Consider the following 21,258-nt stretch of genomic DNA (forward strand, 5'->3'; position numbering starts at 1 on the left):
ATATTTGTAATTACTGAGTATGGGCGGAGATCATACACGTGGCATGCCTCGTAAAGGTCGCCTCCACAATCAAGATTTACCGATCTGAAAAAAGTCCTTGTGGTTACGCACACTTTGTTAGCCGCACGGCCGGAGAACGACGGAAAGCCATGCACAACAACGCTGCGCTGACGAGTGGTTCGCTACGGCCGGCGCTGTTCACTGCAGCGACGGTGGGGCCATACAACAGCCGCCCGGTCCCTATGCCAGCACAACGGTCACATGCGATGCAGCTTACACCTAAAGTTTGGCTTAGAGGACTATTCACCCCAACCAGCGCTCACAGCTCAGCGTACATTAAAACCTTTTACTGCGCACCGTTTGACGAAATTAAACCACAAAGCGCGGTCTTAGACTTAACATTGGGTAAGAAGTTCAGCCAAAGACGTGCCAGGCAACGTCATAGCTATTGTTCAGCAAGTAACGTGTACCACTTGACAACGTCTGAGAGAGGTGTGAAGGCTCCGAACCGCTTTTGTAAATGACGGTGAGTTTTATTTAAGGTTTACTCATCACAGTTATGACTTTAATAATGCTTGTTTTGCTACTCGTTTTTTTTTTTTTTTTTGCCTACAACTATTTTCGGAGCTCCTATGGGCACTGCTTCCTGCACAGTATTCTTTTACCAGACTCGGCTTCTGGTTGCCTCGAAGGGCGCAGAAAATGAAGAACCTGTGTTCTCATATTAGGCAGGGTGTCGAACGGGAACCGAACCGAACCGAAAACCGGAACTGAACCAGTATTTTTGCCGGAACTGAACCCGAACCCGAACCGTTAATTTTTGAGCACGCTGAACCCGAACCGGAACTGAACCGAAAAAAGAAATAATGGTTACCGGTGCATGCCGAAACGGTTCTACCCTCCGTTGTTGATATTGCACAGTCAATGCAATTCACGCGTTTTTTTTTTATTTCACGTACCATCAACTTCGTACCCGCTCGCGCACTTTCTCCTCCACACAATTGAACACTATGACGCTCTATGTAACAACAGGGGAAACGAATGAGCGCCAATATAGCAATGGTCTGTTGCCGCTGGAAGCGTGAGCGTAGTGCAAGCTGACCACACGAAATGTCATTCTCGGCAGCTTGCAAGGGATATAAAACGACTTTGCCCTTCCCTAGCTGCGATTTTATTGGAGCAATCAAGCTGCAGGAGTGCTCCACTGCGCAACAGCGAAAGCCCACACCCGATGTGTGCGCACTTTTTGCATTTCATAATTTGTTTAAAAGGTCCCACACCTACAAATTGTTAATACTTGACAGGTGTGACCACAGGAGCGGCTCAGTGGCTAAGCCGTTTGCTGCTGACCACAAGTGGCCTCGATCTCTCTTCCCCACGAACGTTTTTATGAATTAGATGGAAATCGAGAGCGCCCGTTTATGTAGATTTTGATCCACGTTTAATATCACCACCTGGTTAAAATAAGTGCCGGCTTGCAACATAAGCTGCGCCTCGGAGCAAGAGATATAGCACGGGGCATCAAATGCGCCAGTTTTTTTTAAGTGTGTTTACACGGAAAACAACAAAAAAGAAAAGGCAAATCACGTTGTTTTAAAATATTACGCAGAAATAACGTAAAACGGACTAAGTAAAAAGACAAGCACCAAACCGTGGATATTGCTCTATACTTTTCTTTGCCCTGCCCTTCACAACCACACGTGTCATCAATGCGAAGGAGGTGAGTTCCGTGGTCTGTTTTTGAAGACAGTACAGTGGACAGGTTCCGTTTTTTACAGATACATATAACAACAGATATGTCAGGGAAAACTGTTAAAGGGACACTAAAGTGATATGTAAACATTTCGGGATTACTAGCACAAATTGTAGTCCGGAGTCCCCAGGCCATGTTTCGACCGCTCTGGGCGCGTTTACGCGATTTTATTCAGTAGAAAAATTAATTCGAAAATGCTGTCCTCCTCTCTTTACGCTCGCCCATTTTCTGTGGCGTTTTCATGAGACGTCGGGAGGAGCCGAGCTCGCAATTGGTTGCGCTACTGCACGGCTCCCCGGCTTTCAGACAGAGTCAGTCGGCCCAGCGTTTTGTCCGCCGGCCGCCGACGGGTCGTCGCAATTCGTTCGCTCAGTTGAAACGAAGCCAGGGCACGTTTGTGAATGGAAGAATGTGCCTTTCTTTACTTGGTTAGTTTGTACACTGTACCTAGCTCCAAGTCAAGGTCGCTTCACGCAAGCGCTGCACAAGCGCACATGCGACGCTTCGCTGACTGGTACGCCAGTAGGAAAATATAAGGCCTCTTGAAGGCGGGAGAAGAGTCAGCGAAGTCAATATAGGTACTAAGGAAATAAAATCAACTGATATTTTTATCGTACAGCGTAACAAGCACAGCGGTCAGCAGCACGACTACGCATCTGCGAACGCTTTTCCGTCTAAGAAATGCAATTGCAAGACGTGATATATTGTGGAAACTTGGGGGATGCTTACTGCCCGAGCGCAATACAACAAATAGTCACGTAAGCTGCTTGAAATGCCGAAACTAAATAAAAGTGTAAACTGGTTATACAATATATACCATATATTACCGAAGCCAGCAGAGCTGGCCCCGAGGCCGACTTGTTTGAAGTGCTAGGTATGTCATCGCAAGGGTTTTGCAAGTCGCGAGTTCGAATCCCCGCGGGTACGTGCTTTCTTTTTTTATAAGTTAACTTTTTCGTTTTCCGCTGATGTTTTCTATACTCAGTTCACCTTTTTTTGGGCCGCAACGTTCATTGCTCCACGAACTAGTTCACAGAACGCGCGCAGGCTGGCACTGGCGCGCTAGCGAGTTCTCGTTGGCGTGCTGTTGCCATAAGCACCGACTGATTGCGGGCAGTGGGCACAGGCCAGAATCAACAGACCCCTGGCCTGATGCGGACACGCTTTTTACGATACAGGCATGAGTGAGGCAAGCTACAAATATGGGGGAAAAGCTCATGGCATTTGAGCGTCTGCGGGGACGCGGAGGGCGTTCATGCACTGCGTAGGCCTTGGCTAGTGAATGCTACGATTCCAAGCCGTCCTGGGAGGCTTATCTTACGCATTTCACAGCCGACAACACGGCAGAGGCACGGTACGATGATTACTTAGATATTTAGAATGCCCATCCAACAACGCCATCGGTTGTGTTTTACAGAACCGAAAACGAAACCGAAACCGAAACTTGTTTGATTGCTAACCTTGGGCATCGTCCAACCACGGTGCTCCCTCCTCCCAACGTCACAGCGTTAGTTGGTGCGGCCGCCGCAAACCGCGCATAGTAGTTTTTCTTCTTTCGCGCTGTGTAAAATAATTACCGATTTGTCAACCGGATAAACGATGAAAAGTGTGCTAATTTGAGCCAGTCTACGCAGTGCAAGCAAAAACGGGAGCTTGACAAATTCACTTCAGTGTCCCTTTAAGGTGCGCATTTAATCCCTAGGCAAGAAACTGCAGCCCTTGACGTTGTCTTGGAAGCAGATACAATAAAGCAGATGACACGTGCAGAAAGGCAGGCCGGTACCTCACACTCTCCCATTCGCCAAGCAATCATATCTGCTGCCTGTTCTGCAGTTTTGTCTCTTTAATATGTGCTTTTTTTCGAAGGTGCACTTGTACTGACTGCCCAACTCGCTACATTACTTTTACTGCTACTCCTTCCGGAGGGGAGTACCGCTGTGGACGAATTAAAGAGCGTCAACCCAAAAAAGTCCAGTCTCATGCTCCGCGCGTCAAATTTCCCTTTAATTTTGTAACAGCGTAACCTGCTATAAGATTCCGCAATGTAGCACACGGAACAATGGCCGGGAGTCAGGCGGTACTATGACATACTGATTGTAATGCACACATCCGGTATAGCTATCGCAAAAAGAATTGCAGTGGTCAGAGCAATAATGCAGTGACTGAGCGTTAACTAAAGCTTACTTTTAACAAAAGTGTGGCTAACACATTCGATAAGGTGACAGCTAACAAATTATTCAGGTTGACCAAATAATCTAATTCATTGGTAGTATTTATGTGCCTGTTGTGGGATTCTTCTGTTTTGTTACAAATATAAAAAAATGTGCGCCATTGGTATTAAGCGCTGGTATTTGAAAGCGCCAGTACGCAGGCCTAAATTTAAGGCTTCAAGGTTAGCGCGATGGGCGATTCCTGAGCAACGATTGTGATTTCAACAAAAAAGGAAAGGACAGAAAATATATCGCACCGTCATATCTCTTGGCGATGGCTTTATGAATAGTCGCTAGGACAACATAAAGTCTGGGCGAGAAAGTAGGTGGTAAATCGTCGCCACTTCATCTGTTTTTCTAATATCTCGTAATTATTTAAAGCCTGCTTTGCAATTGCGCGACTGCCCTTGAGGAACAGCAGCATTTTGGATTCTTGTCTGTGTTTTCATTTGGCTCATTTTAAACATCTAAATGTTTTTTTTTCTAATTTCAGTGATAATTCAACTAATAGAACCGGTTCGCGAACCGGTTCAAGCTGCCGAACCGGTTCGCGAACCGGTTCGGTGCGTGATTTTGTCGAACCGGTACTGAACCGGAACGAAATGATTTCGCTTGAACCAGAACCGTAACCGAACGGGTATTTTTTTCGGTTCGACACGCTGATATTAGGTACACAGACACAAAAATCTTCTTGTCTCAGCAGCAGAGGAAACGTTCCGCGCATTTTAATACGGCAGTGTTTTATGCCCGGGTACACCGAGATCTTACCGGCGTCATAACTGTTACGGAAATGACGTCGCCAGAAAAAGTTCCACTGACGCGTCTGCGCCCAGATTCGAGCCATGAACTCTCGCCGCAACGGGAGGTACACAGCACTCTGCCCACAGCACTACGAATTCAAGTGCAAGTACATCTACGAACGCGCCTTACACCTTTTCCACTAATTTCTTCATTCAGTTTCCGACTAGGAGATGCTGCCGTCTAGTAGTAGTGAAGCGAAGTTTTTGATCATGACACCAATGAGCGCCGACAGTTGGCGCCTCGATGCCAGCGTCTTCGTGGACGCGGGACGCGGGTGAATTGAGGCACCCTTTCGGTTTCGCTTCCGTTTCGTTTGCATGGTTTTCAAGGGGCTGTGGTTTCAGTCGGATTTACGCAATGTTCCGGCGCGTGCAATCCAGTGTCTAGCATTGATGCGTCTAACAGTGCCATGCCGACGTAATAAAAATAGCGGTGTGCAAGTTCATATGGATGCACAATAAATGCTCCTGTGAAGGCACATTTCACTTTCGTTTTTTACCCATTCCTATGCAATTAGGATCAACCACATTTTTGTTTGGATCCCTCACAAACAGGGTACAGTAGTACGGGACATACATACGATGAAAAAATGGGAAGCGAAGGCCTTCTGGATGATCTCGGTGACGATGAAAGGGCGCTGGGCGACAGCAGCGGAAGCGGGCACACCGAAACTTGGAGATCCCTGCCTCTACAATGATCACTCGGGTAGATTCGGCAGCTACAGAGAGGTAAGCACAACGCCTTTTGGGTCACTGAAATTTCCGTGACAATGAAACTTCCCTACTCTGACATCTGCAGCCGGGGTTTTTTCTTGCCATTGCTGTAAGCGAAAAATGGTTGCCGTTTAGCTCAGCTTACCTTGGATATGCAAAGCAAAGACTTGGCTTAGTCCGATTGAGTCTTTGTGTTCCGCTTGGTTGACCTTCGATGTAGCTCTATTGCTGACCCCGGGTCAAAGTCGTTGGGTCCCGTGCAACGCTCACTGGAGGAGGCCCGGCCTCGCTTTCATTCTCGGCGAACACGACGTTCCTCTTTCACGGCGAACGCCGCGCAACACGAGTCACATAGCCCGAGTCGGCATAGCGGCGCATGCGCGGGAGGCTGCGGGTTTGGTAAGCTGCCAATCAGCTGAGCGATCTCTCCCGTCGCGACCGCCGCCGCTTCGTGAACAGAACGACTGAAAACGGGGTTTTAACGCATCGCCGACAGCGGGACCGGCGAACCACGCGACGTGCTTCGAGGAATATGTCGCCGGCGGTGCGTCTTCGGTCAAAAGGTTAGCTCGCTCATCCTCCGCGAAACCGCTGGACGAAAGCAGTAAAGCTTTGATTTAAAATTCGTATACAAAATAAGCTAAGTATGTCTCACTGTGCAATGGACATATGGGGTTGATTTGGGTTAGACAGATTTCCCATCGGGACATATGGCTTTAAGAAAATGATTAACAGAAACGAAAAATTAGCTGTTCTAATATAAACCCTTAAAAATTGTCAGTTCGTGGTGCAGTTCTGCGTAGCGTGATTGCGTATGGCGATTTTGTTTTGTTTTAGGAAACCGAAAATTCGGCTACATCTAAAATTGTGACGCAGGTTTCTTGCATATTCTCGTCTGTAGTTACCCCGCTTTGGCCCACATTACAGCGTTCATTTTACAGCACATGCAATCTGCCGTCATGGCTCCTGCTTACGTAGTGAAAGCGCGTTAATTTTAATTTGAAGGGGGCCATCAATTAGTTCTAATGAGGTCGAATTCAAATTAGTGGGCGGGCACTTGAATGAGCGTCCAGCTCATTTGGGCTCACTCTGCATAATTCCGCTCATCCCCCCGTGACCAGGCTTTACTAAAAATTAAACCTGTTCCACTGAACTTGAAATCTGTCGGAAGTGCAGAGCACGGATTCGCCATAATGGGCTGTAGCGCCGTTTTCAACTCACTGCTACTACCTAATGCGATTCAAATTTCCCGCCTTCGCAGTGCTCACCTGCCTGAAACTGCGCCAGCGGGAGTTGTGTTCTTATTGTGCTCGCTGTTCCTCCAGCACGTTCCGGCGTTGCACCGCCACTTTTTTTCGCTTACTATTGTAAAAACCAACGCTGCGAGCGTTCCTAACTAAATGAACGCGGGCGCTGGCGGTTAATTACGCATTCTTTGCCTCAAATGCACCTGCAGTTTTCTTTGCACAAAACAACGGGCATATGTATGACAAACGCCGCGGTTTCGAACGCTTATGACTACATAAACCACGTGGCTTTCGAAGCCTCTGTGGGACGCCGCGACTACAGCCACTACGACGGGACGCCGTGTGGCTCTACTTGGGTCCAGCAAGCGAGCTACGACGACAAGGCGAGCCCCTTAGGGGCTCTGCACTTAAAACGGCTTGCGCCTGAACACGTTCGGTGCCAGTGCCTCCCCCTGTGCAAGCGAAGCCCTGAGGCGGCAAGCACCGGAGCGCTGGAGCACGTTCGGTCCCACAGTCACGTGCACTTCATGCCTCTTGCGAGCTTTTATTGCCGTACACACTTGCTATAGAAGAACTGCGAAATTTGAAGTCACAGAGCTGGTGGAACAGGCCACCTAAAGCTATGACCATCGCACATGAAAACCCACGGGAGTACTACACAGTGTAAATGTCATTCGAAATTTCGTAATATGGTTGTTACGGCTTTCGAAAGTTCCGTCAAAGTGTAGATTGATTCCGCATGCGATAAATTATTTCGGACATTTGGCTGTCGCTGTAAGGGGGCTCAATTGTAGAGGGAGAAAAAAACCGAAAAGAAACAGCTGCTGCTCTTGATTGGATTTCTGGTAAAGTACCGTGGTGATGTTGATGCAAACAGCGAAATAGATCTTTTCGTAATTTCGTAGAAATGTTTTCGTTTTTCGTGTTTATAGTTCGCACTGTTTTTATTTCGTATCTATAGGATTCCTTAAACCTGTTCCCGGAAGGTGACTTTCTTCCCGTACACTTGGGCCCTCCATGCGGTCTTCCTTTGTTCACTCTCCTCGGTTCCAGCGAGACGAGAGCACGACGCCTCAGTGCCACCGCAATGACGTTGACTGATAGGAATCCCAGTACGGCACGCAATGATCGCAATCATCCTCCCTTAACCCTTTCGGCCCTGGTGGGGTCAGCTGATGCCATCACATAAAAGTTTCTCTAGCACATCGAGAACGAAACCAAAACTCCTAGTTTTCGAGTGAATTGCTCATCATTGATGCCTGTTGCGATAGATATCAGTGTTGTCTAATTTTTATTAAGCTACACGCACAAAAAAGAGGCAGCTTCGGTGAAGGCGAAATTGCGACAACGAGGCTGAAAAAAAATGGTTTCTCAGTTTTATTTCCAAGCTTGTAAATCTAGAAATACGCGCATTGCGAAGTAGGTTCATGTAGGTTCATGTAGTCATGTAGTTCAGGAAAATAAGCAAAACTGATGTCTCTGCTTGAGATAAAATGTTTAATTTCTAGATTTCCTAATTACTTCATTAACAAATCTTTTAATACTTGCAGTTGTAGTTCTATTTTTTTTGTTTTTGTTTGGGGGCTTATGGGACCTGAAATTTAAGAAACCACACAAAAAACATTGTTTTGCTTGAAATAAAAAAAATCACGGCTGAAAGGGACCATTTCACTGACCAAGAGTGAAGTGATAAAACAAGTGCAAAATTGTGCAATGTATTTATTGCCTGGAAGGGTCTATGGTGGCGCGCATAACTAATTATGCGCCGAAGTAGACGTTCTGCCGTCTCCGGTCACGAGGGGGCCTCGAGCTTCGCGATCGCGGCGCCCCCTGCCGCCACTTCTCCGCGGCCTTTACGGGAGCAGCGCTGCATGGCTCATTGGGGCTCATGCAGTGTTTTGGTTCTCTTTTGCTTTTTTGCCTTTCGGCGCCCTAAAAAAATGATGTCTGTAAGCAAATGGTACGTTTAGGGAACTTCAAAAAAAAAAACAGCTGCGTCTTGGTAGAGTGCCCGAAAGCCAACAAGAGCTATTTGGGGACGCGGTTGTGCGTGCTTCTAGACCCCTCTTACGGGCGTCGGCGACGGCAGCAGCATTCAACACTGTCACCTCCGAATACGTCTGGTAGAAGGGAATTCTATGTCGCCTCGTTTAGACCTGATACTGGCCCTGTGAGAGGTTGGTTTCGGTTGGCAGCGCAAACAACGACTGCCTCTTTGTTTGGAATATATACGTCGAAGGAAAATAGGCTTCGGGGATATGATTACCCATTCCCTGACAAGAACTTGTGCCTTTCATGGAAATGTAAGCCACGCTAAAATGTAAAGTATATTCCAAGACTGTGGTTCGTTAAATATGTGCCCACTCAGTCCTTATGGCAACGACCAAGGAAAGGTAATAAAACCACGAAAAAATAAACGGTCTGTCAAGATCGGAAGGAACAGAACAGCTCGTATGGGAATTAAAACCCAGTGCAGCTTCGGAAATCCTAACAACGTTTGTCGAAACTTAAGCAAGCTAGTGCTAATAAGGCAACTAGACCCGAAATGAACTTATTTATCGCAAGACAGGGGGATAGGGGAGGCGGTGCAGGAGAGGGGGAACGCTTCACTTACACACAAAATCACACACACAAGCTGCACCTTCACTGTAGTTCTGGTTTTCGACTTCAACGACCAGCTGATCACTCCGCGGACGCATTTATTGAAGAGTACAGTAAACAATTTCACAAGCGATAAACAGTCTCGTTAGAGGAGTTAGGTATCTCATAAGGCCCTGTGATTTCACTTTAGGCTAGATTCTGCAGGCTGCCTGCGTCATACGACGAAGCTTCGAAGAAGCATTTAATCGCGAATGCGGATTACTCTAAACGCCTAGCTCCGTGCTGCTCGGGAGAGATACATCTAGCAGATGATCGATTGCAAGCGCTAACTTTGCGACAAGACGACCCAGCATTAATTTTTTTGTGGTGTGCTAATTCCCGCGTAGAATATTGCATTAAGCATCCTTCTTTTTTCGTAAAGCATTCGTGAAATTTATGCCATATTGGCTTGTCCATATGGTAGTGATCAATATCCGAGGTATGAAGCGCAACTGGCGTGGCCAGGTATGGGTATTTCGCTACATATGCAAGCTCACAAAACCGGTTTACATTGCAGCAGATAACCATAGCATGACCATCTGAAGAAACGCTGCTTACGGAGATACTGCTAGTAAATTTCAGGGCCGTGAATTAGAATCAGCTCTGAGCATATGCCGGTTCCGCGACGCCGGGCTGTAACACACACCTGGCGCTTATACGGACCGAATGTACCACACTAAGATTGCGTCAGAAACATTTACATTCTCGTAAACACATCACAGTTGCGAACGGAGGAAGTGGTCCTCAGCAATATGTATTTCCAACGCTTACAAACGGTAAATCTTGGTCGTGAAGGCGTCGGAAAAGCAGCGGCGACAGTGGTGAGCGGGACGGAACATCCCGCAACTACTTTCGTAACAGGCCGCCAGGGGGATTTCAGACTCGCCCCTACAGGCAGAGCTCGAGGCTTCGCGATCGCTGCGCCGCCTGCCGCCGCTTCTCCGCGGCGTTGACGGGATTCGCGCTGCGTGGCTGAAAGGGGCTCGTGCAGTGTTTTGGTTCTGTTTCGCTTCTTTTCGCCTTTCCTCGCCCTGAAAAAACTTGTTATGGTGACGTCTATAGGCAAAGAGTACGTTTAGGTCACTTATAAAGCAGCGGCGTCTTCGTAGAGTACGCGATCGCCTGCAATAGTTACCCGGTGACGCGGTTCTGCGCACTTCGTCGCCGCTTTTCGGGCGTCGGCGACGGCAGGAACATATCACCCATGTCTCCTCCAAAACTTCAGGCACAAATGAATTCTACTGTCGCCTCGTTTAGACCTTATACTGGCACAATGACAGGTTGGCTTCATTTTGCAGCGTGGACAACTAATGCGGCTCCGTTTCGAATACACACGTTACAGAAAAATATGTTTCGGGGATGTGATTACCCATTAATCCCTGAGAATAACTTATGCCTTTTATAAGAATATAAACCATGCGAAAATGTTACGTATATTCTACGCCTGTGCGTCGTTAAATATGTGCCCACACATACACCATATAGCAAGAACCAAGGCAAGTTAATAAAACCACGGAAAAATAAATCCTGTGCAAGTGCGGAATTAAGATACATAATAGCTATAACGGAAATGAAAAAAAAAAACAGTGCAGCTTCTGACATACTAAAGACGTTCGTCGAAACTTAAGCCAGGTAGGGTTCACTAGACCACCTATACGCGAAATGCACTGCTATTTCGCGACGCCGTGCACAAATGCGGAGCGGAATCAAGCAATGAACGTTTTAGTAATTCCACATACAAATCTCGCGTTCACTTTCCTTTTGTTTTAAATGCAGAGCATTTCAGTAACTCACGATGTCACCCGCGTTGACGTCCGCAGTCGTAGTCCGCACCGTCGTTGTCCGCACCCCTCCCCCTACACTATATAGAAAAAATACTATCCGGCCAGCGCCTGGTTTCGATCCCTCGACCCTGTGGGCGGAACGCAATGTACATGGTGCTCTACCCACTGCACCACAAAGCCGACACAGAATGGGAGGCTACGAACGCGCCTTATATCCTTGACCCATTCAAACTACGCCAAGAAGCTGCTGATACAACGCATTCACTACCACCAACTCCCCAAACACTAAACGTTAACGCAATACACCCACCCCCTATGAGACGCATTTACTCGAGTCCCCCTCGCGGGGAGATGGGCCCAATTTTTTCTACTTCAACGAATAGCTGATCGTATGGCGGACGCATTTTTCAACAAGCGATGAAAGGTGTCGTTGGAAAAGTGTGGTATGTGATAAGGCCCTCTAATTTCAGTTTCTGCTTTATTCTGCAGGCTCCCTGTGCCATATGAAGATATTTCGAAGAAGCATTTATAGTCGCGGACGCGGATTATATTGCAAGCCCGTCTCCGCGCTGCTCGCAGAGGATATATGTAGCAGATGAATGTTTGCGTGCGCTCACCTCCCGACAAGACGACTCGGTCGTGTGCTGTACCCGAGTATCATTATGAATTGCCCATGGTACCTTTGTTGAGTATTTCCGAAATTAACACAGACTGGCTTGTAAATGGTGGTGATCAATATCTGAGGTATATATAATATTAGCAAACGTAACTGGCGTGCTGTCAGGTATGAATGCTTCGCTGATCATGTAAGCGCACAAAACCGATTTATAAAGTAATCTATAGCCATAGCATGAACATCTGAGGAACCGGTGGTTACGGAGACACGGCTAGTAAATTCAGGTCAGTGTAACTACACTACAATCGGCTCCATCATACGCCAGTTCCGCCACGCTGGCCTGTGACACACACCCGGCGCATATACAGACCGAATATACCACACTAAGAAAGGGTCAGAAACATTTACACTCTCGTAAACACACCCCATTTGCGAACAGAGTGACTGTTCCACATAAACATGGATTTCAAACGCCCGCAAACGGTAAATCTCAGTCGCGAACGGGCCGCAAAAGCAGCGGCGGCATTGGGGAGCGGGGCGCGGACTCCCACGGCTGCTTTCGAAACGGGCCGCTAGGGGGATTTCAGTGGCGCCCCTACAGGCCGCGCTCGAGGCGTATAAGGCACGATGATGGGGCACAGTCGCACTGGCACCAGTTGCACCGGTAGTGTCACCATCACATTCCTCGTCATCCGACGCATTGCCAACTGTTCAGAGCATAGATCTGATTAACTGGAGTACGCGGCGTACTTGGGTACTTCGACGTTCTTTAGACCGCCTAGAAAGACGTGGCCGAGAGTTTCTCGACACCTAATTGCAGATACGAACCGTGCAGCCAAACATTCTAAATCGCTAACCATATGGAGCGGCGAGAAGTAGCGACGAACTACTTCTTGCCGCGGACCAAACCGCTCACTGAATCGCTCGGTTCTGGGTCGGCAGATAAAGTCGCTCACCTCCCGGAAAAGGCTTCAGCGACTAGCCAATAGGAGAGCTTTAAGGGGCGCCACTACCGGTTTAGGGAGAGAACGAGGCTTTTGTTCAAAGATGTGTGAGGACTGGGGAAGGTCTGTCTTGTGGTTCGGTAGTATTGGGTTATTTCTTGGTAGGTTAGGAGAGGTGCGGAAACAGCCCCGGTCTCAGCGGCTCGGTGAGTGAGGTCTCGAGCTTGTTGATGAGCAAAATTAAATAATCCTATTGGGGAGCTGTGCGGACCGTGCGGAAAACGTTTCGACGTCGCTCACGCGATCGCGCTGATGCGGATGCCTCGTCAAGCGATTGAGACGAGCGATTTCCGATCCCATCGCTTCGCTTGACCCGTGGCTCGCAAAAATCTCTCCATGTGGTTACTGCTTAAGATAGTCTTGGTGTGACTGGTCACGCCACCTGACATTGGCATAAGGAACCCCACGTAGCTGAGCACCCAGGGCAACTGTCAGACGGCGCCACCATATCCTCGTACTCTCAAGTGCCCGCCCGCTCGGCAGGAAACGACTGCCGGGTGTCCGTCCACCGGAATGCCCCACGTTCTGTATTTCTGCAGAGGCTAGTATTTCACAAGAAACGACTGCCGGGTGTCTATCTATCCATCGGAATGCCCCATGTTCTGTATTTCAGCAGTGGCTAGAATTTAATTTGCCCTCGTAACAACAGACCCTTCATGTCAATTTTCATAAAAAACTGCTGCAAATATCATCAATGTATTGATTTTTTGGCGCTAATATCCCCAATGTTTATTTTGGCTGAAGAATATTGAAAAGTAAGAACACTGCCAAGTATGAACATGGTAACTGGACCTAGGCGTTTAAAATGACTGCGGGTATATAAACATTACCTTCAATATCTGCATTACGCTTCTCGGGGCGTCTGAATCGAGGGGCCGACGTCAGAAAAACAGACAGGCCAAAATTTCCGCCTACAAGTAGCCCTAGAAAAACTATCGTCTTTAAAAACAAACAAGGACTATTTTGGATGGGACAAAACAAACGAGATGTATGATTCACCAACATGGGTCATTTTAGTGTGGGGGGATATGGTTTCAGCCACCTGTGTTTGTCATGTTTTAAAGCGCAGATCTTAAGCTTCCTCTCCGGTGGTTTCGCATCGTTCCTTGGCGTCGGCCACGTTGTAACCGAGGGAGCGAGAGACCACTGAAGATATAGGGAGCAGAACAGCGGAGGATGAAAGTATGACGAAATATAAGGAGGAGGCCAGTATGCCGCGGCCTCGCGAGATATGCTCCCCGGGGGCGACGGGCTTCGACACAACGCCAGAGTGCGCGCTGTCTTGGATTCACTGAGGACTGGATCACTTCCTGAGCAGTAGCAGCTATGAGCCGCCCCCCGGAGTACTGCAGTTCGCGTTGCGCTCAAATTTTGCATAAGGTAGTCCTGCAATTGTCAGCCATTTTTGTTTTCATGCTTCGTTGCTGTAGGTCTGTACCCACGACGTCTTCTCATCCAATTTACAATATGACTACAAATATGATGCCATGTACGTGGTCACCGGGAGCAGAATCTTTTCGTACGACAACGAAGTTTCCTTCGGCAGAAAGGTAAGTGCTTAGACCACGTGCCAAATGTATAGAGCTTCCAGAATCAGACGTGACTGGTTGTCGACGTTTGCTTTTGAATGCGGGGCCTAACCTCTTCCTGGGCGATTAGGCGCGTTGTAGTGGAGGACTCCGGAATAAAGTTGGCCATCTGGGGATTCACATTGAGCGCCGCAATCTCGACACATGGTCGTTTTCGCTTTTCACCTCTATCGGAAAAGCAGCCACCGTGGCCGGGATCAAACCCGCGTCTTTGGGATCAGCAGCGCACGCCTTAGCCATTGAGCCGTCGTGGCGGGTATGTCAACCGCTCGCACGTCCCAAGCATTTGTCCGCAGCTATAGAGTTGTCCCTTGTTGAAACTGAAATGCACGCAAAGAAGCAGCGGCAGCTTTTTCACCACTGATCACTGAGTTTCCAAATAGCGTTTCCGCAGTGCCAGGAGCCATTAAGAGTACCGTGGGCACGGACATCCGTTAATTTTCTTAATATTAACTCAGTAACTCTTTCTTCAACCACTTCAGCATGAATGTAATTGATATACAAGGCAAAAGCGTTTAAATTCTGCGGGTACCTGTCACTGCCTTCTCTGCTGGCGCATTCAATATTTCGGCGAACCGTGCATAGGGTTTGTTTACTTATGTGTTTCGCTCTGGCGTACGGCTGCCCCCGCCTGAGTTATCTGTGCCCCAAGTGAACCGCGTGTTGCATCCTTTCTTTTAATGCCGCATTGGCTATCTTTGTTGACAGGAAGTGTTTTACACTGACGTCACTAGACTAGAGTAATCTTCCTTGATCCGCAGCGTTCTCATCGTAATTCGACGGTTCGAGAAACAATCGCGCCGAAAGATAAATTATCTCAGTGGAGACGCCGGGGCATTCGATTCGCCGACGCCAGTCGGCGCACGTCAGCTCGTTCACTGCTGCTACGTCGCTTGCGTTTCCTTAGTATTTTTTTGGAGCCCAATTTCGGTCCAATAAACGTTTCTTCCTTGACGAAAGCGTGCGCCGTCCTTGGCGACGCGACAATATACATTGCGGGGAAATTCACACGAGCGGCTAATACGAGCCCTGGACAAACGAAAACGGATTCGCCTTTCAGCTCTTTCGCTTCGTTGGACCATTGGGTTTCGGAGAAGGAATAAAGTTTTCGGTATTATTTAGGTAAAGTTTCTCGGTATGACGTGGCTAGTGACAGCGTGATGTGCAATGGCCGATAGCCACCAATTCATGCCCTATCGGGCCAAAAGTTAGACCCTATAACTGAACTTAAAATTATTGTTGTAAATTGCCGTGGGCTTGAGAACAAAAAAGGAGGAGTTCGGTGCGATTGTTGAACTGGTAAAGCCACATGTCGTTGTGGGCCCTGAATTATGGTTGATGACACCGTAAGTAAAAAAATGTTTTCGTCGAGCTATATGTCATATAGGAAAAATCGCAATGTGCATTGTGGGGGCGTTTTCGTCCTTGTCCACAGTGCTATCATTAGCGTGCGAATAAAACTAGATACCCCATTAGGCGAAATGGTCTGGTGCAAGATTATCCTAGCTAATGGTCCCGGATTGGCTATCGGGTCCTTTTTCAGGCCACCTACACAGAAAGGCTCCGAGTCATTGTTTCAGCTTAGCAATATTTTACTAGCCCTTGATGCAACGCGTGTTATTTTGGCGGGAGATTATAGTTTGCCAAAAACTAAATGGTTCAATCTTGAGCCTAAATCTAACACTTCGTCGCTTCTGTAGGCTGCTTTTTGTGAAATTATTACTGCCGATTCGCTATTTCAATTTGCATGTCGTCCTACCAGGCTACGGCCCACCTGCAATAATGTGCTTGACTGAATTTTCTCGCAATGACCAAACTCTCATCTCTTCTGTCACAAGCTGAGCATGCTTACTCGTTTGTTATCGGTATTCATACCCTGAATCAAGTTTTATGTCTTTCCCCCTTCCCCTACTGTAATGCCGAAATTTGGGCGCTGTAAGAGCTGTGACAGCGCGTAACCCGCAGATTCATCATGGTGCAAGATGAAACTCGTCATTGTAGGGTGCCTAGATGCGCTTCCTTGATGACGAGGGAATAATCTATGCCTTCTGGAGAAATACCGTAGGCAGTGCTGCACAATACGTGTGACAGATTTACTAAATTGGATGCAGGGCGGGCATCTCGGACACCGGGCTGTAGCTTTTTAACCCGAGATTGGACCCAAACCAGTGGAAATACGTATGGACCCCGAGCAGTGCATATACAGACTTAGAAGAGTAGGCCGTAAAGGCAAGGCGGGATGTACCGAAAATTAAGCCGTGAATATTTTGGTACCTACACTGAATTCTGCAATAAGAGTTTTAATGCAAAAAAAAACATTGTTTCATTGGGCGCAATCGTAGCTGTCCGACACGCGCACAAAACAGCCGGCTGTGGACAGAGCATAAAATTACATTTGGTGTTTAGGGAACTTGTGAACCAGTACGGAATCGAAGCCAGCATATTGGAAATGCCAGTCGTATTCCAACCTTTCCCCCGATCTATAGCGCCTGGTTGCAAAAAGTGGACCTGGTGTTGTGGCCTCTCACTTTAAAAAAACGTCCGCAACTGGTACCTCAAAATCGACATATGAGTGCGGTTTAAGTTGCACAGCGCGTAGCTAAGCTCAGATAACCACGTGTAATATAGATATACACACACTCCCATCACAGCTATTACATACTTGTTACACTTTTATTACCCACTTGTATTACAACATATACCCAGTCCTATTATTCGTATTACAGTCCTATTACCAAGTGCCACTTGACGTAGCCCCTCCCCAAATCTAATATTCCCACTCAAAGAGATTAGCCTGTGACGATGACAGCCGTCGTTACAAGCTACCTGTCGACTGCTTAGTTCCCATTGGTCTAAGGCGTCAACATAGCCCATTAAATACACACTGATTCCCTCCCGGGATCGTCCACTCACGGTGACAAGTGACGCCATGGGTGCGCGGTGGATTCAACGATTCATTTTGATAAGACGTCAACACGCGCGCGAAGGAAGGTGCGCTAAGCTTACAATGGAGCTATTGTAAAGTGCTTAGGTTCCTTATTGCTTCTTCTTTACCTCAATTTTCATAATCGTCGTCTGTGTCCTGATTCGCACGTCACCACAGTCAGGTACCGAGGAAGGAAGAGTTTCGTCGCTAACTAATCCAACTAAAAACTATCAAGGACGTTTTGATAAGAGCTGCCGGGTGGGGACGCTGTATGCCGAGTATATTAAAATGCTTTGTGGAAAAGTCAACTTTACCTGCCGTCAACTTTACCTAGAGTGAAGGAATATAAATATTTGGGAGTGTGGATAAACGAAGGGGATAACTACTTAAGTACTCACGAGGAGCAACTTAAGGTTAAGGGAAAGCGAAACGCAGCTATAATGAAGCATAGAGCTCTGTGGGGGTATAACAAATATGAAGTAGTAAGAGGAATGTGGAAAGGAGTAATGGTTCCGGGTCTCACGTTTGCGAATGCTGTACTCTGCTTAAAATCAGACGTTCTATCAGGCCTTGAAGTAAACCAGAGAACGGTAGGACGTTTGGCCTTAGGCGCGCGTGGAAAAACAACTAACGAAGCAGTTCAGGGAGATATGGGCTGGGCGTCGTTTGAAGTTAGAGAAGCTCAGAGTACAATATGCTTTGAGATGAGGTTGAGGGCAATGGATCAACGAAGGTGGGCAACTAAGGTTTTTAGGTACCTATACTTGAAAAGCGTGGACACGCAGTGGTTAAGAAAGACTAGAAGGCTAACGATGAAATACGGAAAGAACAGTGGGGAATCCAAAACAGCCAAGGTAACCAAAAAAGAGGCAAGGCAGATTGAAACGAATAAATGGAGGGAAAAAATGGAAGCTAAAACGTCGTTAGAGATGTACAGGGCTGAGAAGATGAACATCAGAAAGGAAAATTTCTACGATAATTCTCAGGGCAGTGCTTTGCTTTTTGAGGCTAGAGCAGGTTGCCTGCGAACTAAGAGTTTTGTGGGGAAGTATTCACAAAATGATGGGGTATGCGTGGTCTGCGGAAAAGAAACAGAAACTATGCGGCACATCGTGTTAGAATGTGAGGGTATCCATCCAAATCTACATGAAGGGAATATTGGGCTTTCAGAAGCCCTAGGATTTAAGGGTATCACAGAGGAAGTTACCTTGAAGGCTGTCGAGGGGGCGAAAAGAAGATTAGAATGCTGGTGGACGAAAAGCAGAGAGGGGAATATTGCCTAGGACAGTTACCACCTGTAACAGGAAAAAAAAAATTTTTTGTGCCTAATAAGCTTTTTGTGCCTGCCCTAAGCAGCGCTAGTATTAAACCAAAAGTGTAAAACATATGTATATTAGTCCTTTTTGGTAAGATGACATGTCATCACCCCGATACAAAGGGGAAACCAATAGAAATCATCAATCATCATCATCATCATCATGTGGGCAGGCTATGGGAATGTTTGCCCAAGAACTAAAACTGCGTCACCCCGGTCGCAGCAGCGACACTATTGTGGTCTTAGCGCTTTATCATCCGTGTAACTGCTTGAGAACCTCTTGAATTTGGCATCAGAGGCAAAAATAGTAAATCTGCAATTGCGCTGTCTTACAACAAACAGCGACGCTTGAAGGCAAAAGTCTCAGCGTCGACTAAATTCACCTACAGATGTCTGCAAGCCAGAAAAAACAGCTATAGCAGCTCTCGTTATTCCAAAAAATCATATCGACTTACAGATAAACCTTAGACTGAGGTAGACACCGAAACAAGAAGTACCGTATGGGTTTGTTACACGGTGTTTGATAATGTCGCAAATCTTTACTCCGAGACTTTTAAAGCACATTTCAGTAAAATTTGCAATATTAAAAGGCTCCAGCTGCGGTATATCCGTCCCTGTTCTTTCCGTAAAAGTACCCTTCTCCTATTGCTTCACCCTAAGCTCAATTGACACTCCAACCCGCCGTGGTGGCTCAGTGGTAAAGGCGTTGCACTCCTGAGCACGAGGACGCGGGCTCGATTCCCTGCCGCAGCGGCCGCTTTCCTGATGATGGCGAAAAGTAAAACACCCGTGTGTACAACATTTCGGCGCACGTTAAAGACCACCGGTTGGTCAAAATTATTCCGGAGTCCTCCACTACGGCGCGCCTGAACGCCTGTGGTGCGTCTGCGCGTTAAACAGTACAATTATTCGATTTAGAATCTGCAATTTTTGCCCTAACAAAGTGTTCTGCGGTGATATTGGTGGAGGCGGAGAGGAGGGAGCTGCCTTATTTAAAGTTTGGGTGTCGGCTACGTTTAGAAAAGACTCGCGTGTTTTAAAAACCTATTGCATGTAGTTTAGAGGTGTAAATACCAAGCATTATACAACAGATCGCATGAATTGTCGTGCTATAGAGTAACCAGTGCCCTTTGTGTCACAGTGAATAATTTTGAGATTTACTCATAGTTGTTGTAGTTTTTAGATTACAAAAAAACTGTAATACGAAACTCCACGCCGACATAGGCAGAGTGATCTAAATTTTTGTCCTGCTGAATACGCGCTGAAGTGGAATTCTCCAACCGATAATCTCGATGAATAAACAGCATTATTGTTAATTCTGCATGTTTGAAACATTGCATAAAATATTCTCCTTAATGCATTGTGTTCGAAATCTGCGCAGCTGTGCTCCGTTAAGGCTGAAAACGCTGAACTCAGGTTCGGCATAGCTGCGTACGACTTGGAGTACGACGACTCTTACGGCAACTGCGTGCTGCAAAACGTGTACAACGAAGGATTCAGTCGCCTGAGAGCGCTGCGACGCATTGTCGACTACTTCAAGACGTTCACAAGCGAAGACATGCGAAGCGGATGCCTCCAACTTTTCCCCTAATGACGCCACCGCTAATGGCGGTAGGGTGCTAGTGACGGAAAGCCCTTCTTTATTAAAAAGAACTTGCGGCTAGAAAAACGCCACCTACGTCTCCTGTTTGGTATACATATCCTTTCACCAATGTGTTTTTTTACTCAGCAGTGTTCTTTGCTGGTAGAATTAAAGCTAGGCACTTGGAACGCTATTCAAGAAGGCCCGAGATAGCTCGCTCCCGAGTTTCCAGCTGCTCGAGTTAACAAAGTAGAGATAGTACAACCTCAGGTAAACCTCAACAGACACCGGCGCAATCGCGCGGATCACGACTGACCTTATAAGCTCGCCCAGTTGAGGCTGCTCACGTTGAAAAAGCACGGCTTGTGCTGATGATGATGATGATTAGTGGCTTTCCCTTTGAATCGGGGCGTCGGTTGTCAGCAACCGACTTACCAGTTTTATTACGCTTACTCGCCCTACTCCCAGCTGACCTAATATATTTGCTTCCTCCCTCCCATCTCCCTCTCTTCCCTCTTTTAAAACTCATTGCCCCCACCCCCGTTTTTTTACTCCCCTCGCTGTTCTAAATTCTCATCCGTATGATTACTCCGCCTGCGTACTCATCCCTTCCCTACTTTTCCTCCACCACCACTCCAGTCGCCTCTTCGTCACCTCTATGGCCTTGAAGTTGAGGTTCACCCTCGCCCCAAATCCCAAAGCCATGCAAAGCGTCGTTTCCCCCTCACCCCGCGGCGGTCGTATCTCTGTGCAGTTCCTGACAATATGGTGTATAGTTTCCCGATCCCTGCGAACATCCGCGTGCAGCGCCATCTAGAATCGAGTTGCAATATGCACTCCGTTGTGTAAAGTAGATAACCGAGCTATTCATTTTAAAACTCCGGCCTGGCCCCAGACTTCTCTTAAAGCTCCACCCTCTAAAAGCGGCGCGGAGCGGCTTTGATTTCCTCAGTGTTCTGTTCTTCCACTGAAATGTGTTTGCTACGTGGTTTGGGGGTGGCTTCAGAGCAGCTCAGCGCAAGCCCAGTCCAAGTGAGCGAAACAGTTAACTGCAGCGAAAGGAACGCGCTTTTACCCC

General features: G+C 47.4%; 1 protein-coding gene across 1 annotated transcript in view; it reads left to right on the top strand.

Annotated features, from left to right (window-relative positions):
• The window catches only part of LOC144139219 (uncharacterized), a 73,232-nt gene extending 53,001 nt beyond the window's left edge, over positions 1–20,231 (top strand). The window contains exons 7-9 of the mRNA XM_077671639.1: positions 5,319–5,492; positions 14,199–14,318; positions 19,980–20,231. Coding sequence (XP_077527765.1) covers positions 5,319–5,492; positions 14,199–14,318; positions 19,980–20,189 — 504 coding nt within the window. The 3' untranslated portion in view covers positions 20,190–20,231. The remainder of the gene's footprint in view (positions 1–5,318; positions 5,493–14,198; positions 14,319–19,979) is intronic.
• Positions 20,232–21,258: the final 1,027 nt, after the last annotated feature.

This window comes from Haemaphysalis longicornis, unplaced genomic scaffold (assembly GCF_048455015.1).
Source record: "Haemaphysalis longicornis isolate Haplotype H1 unplaced genomic scaffold, Haemaphysalis longicornis Haplotype H1 scaffold_5, whole genome shotgun sequence".
NCBI classification, from domain to species: domain Eukaryota; kingdom Metazoa; phylum Arthropoda; class Arachnida; order Ixodida; family Ixodidae; genus Haemaphysalis; species Haemaphysalis longicornis.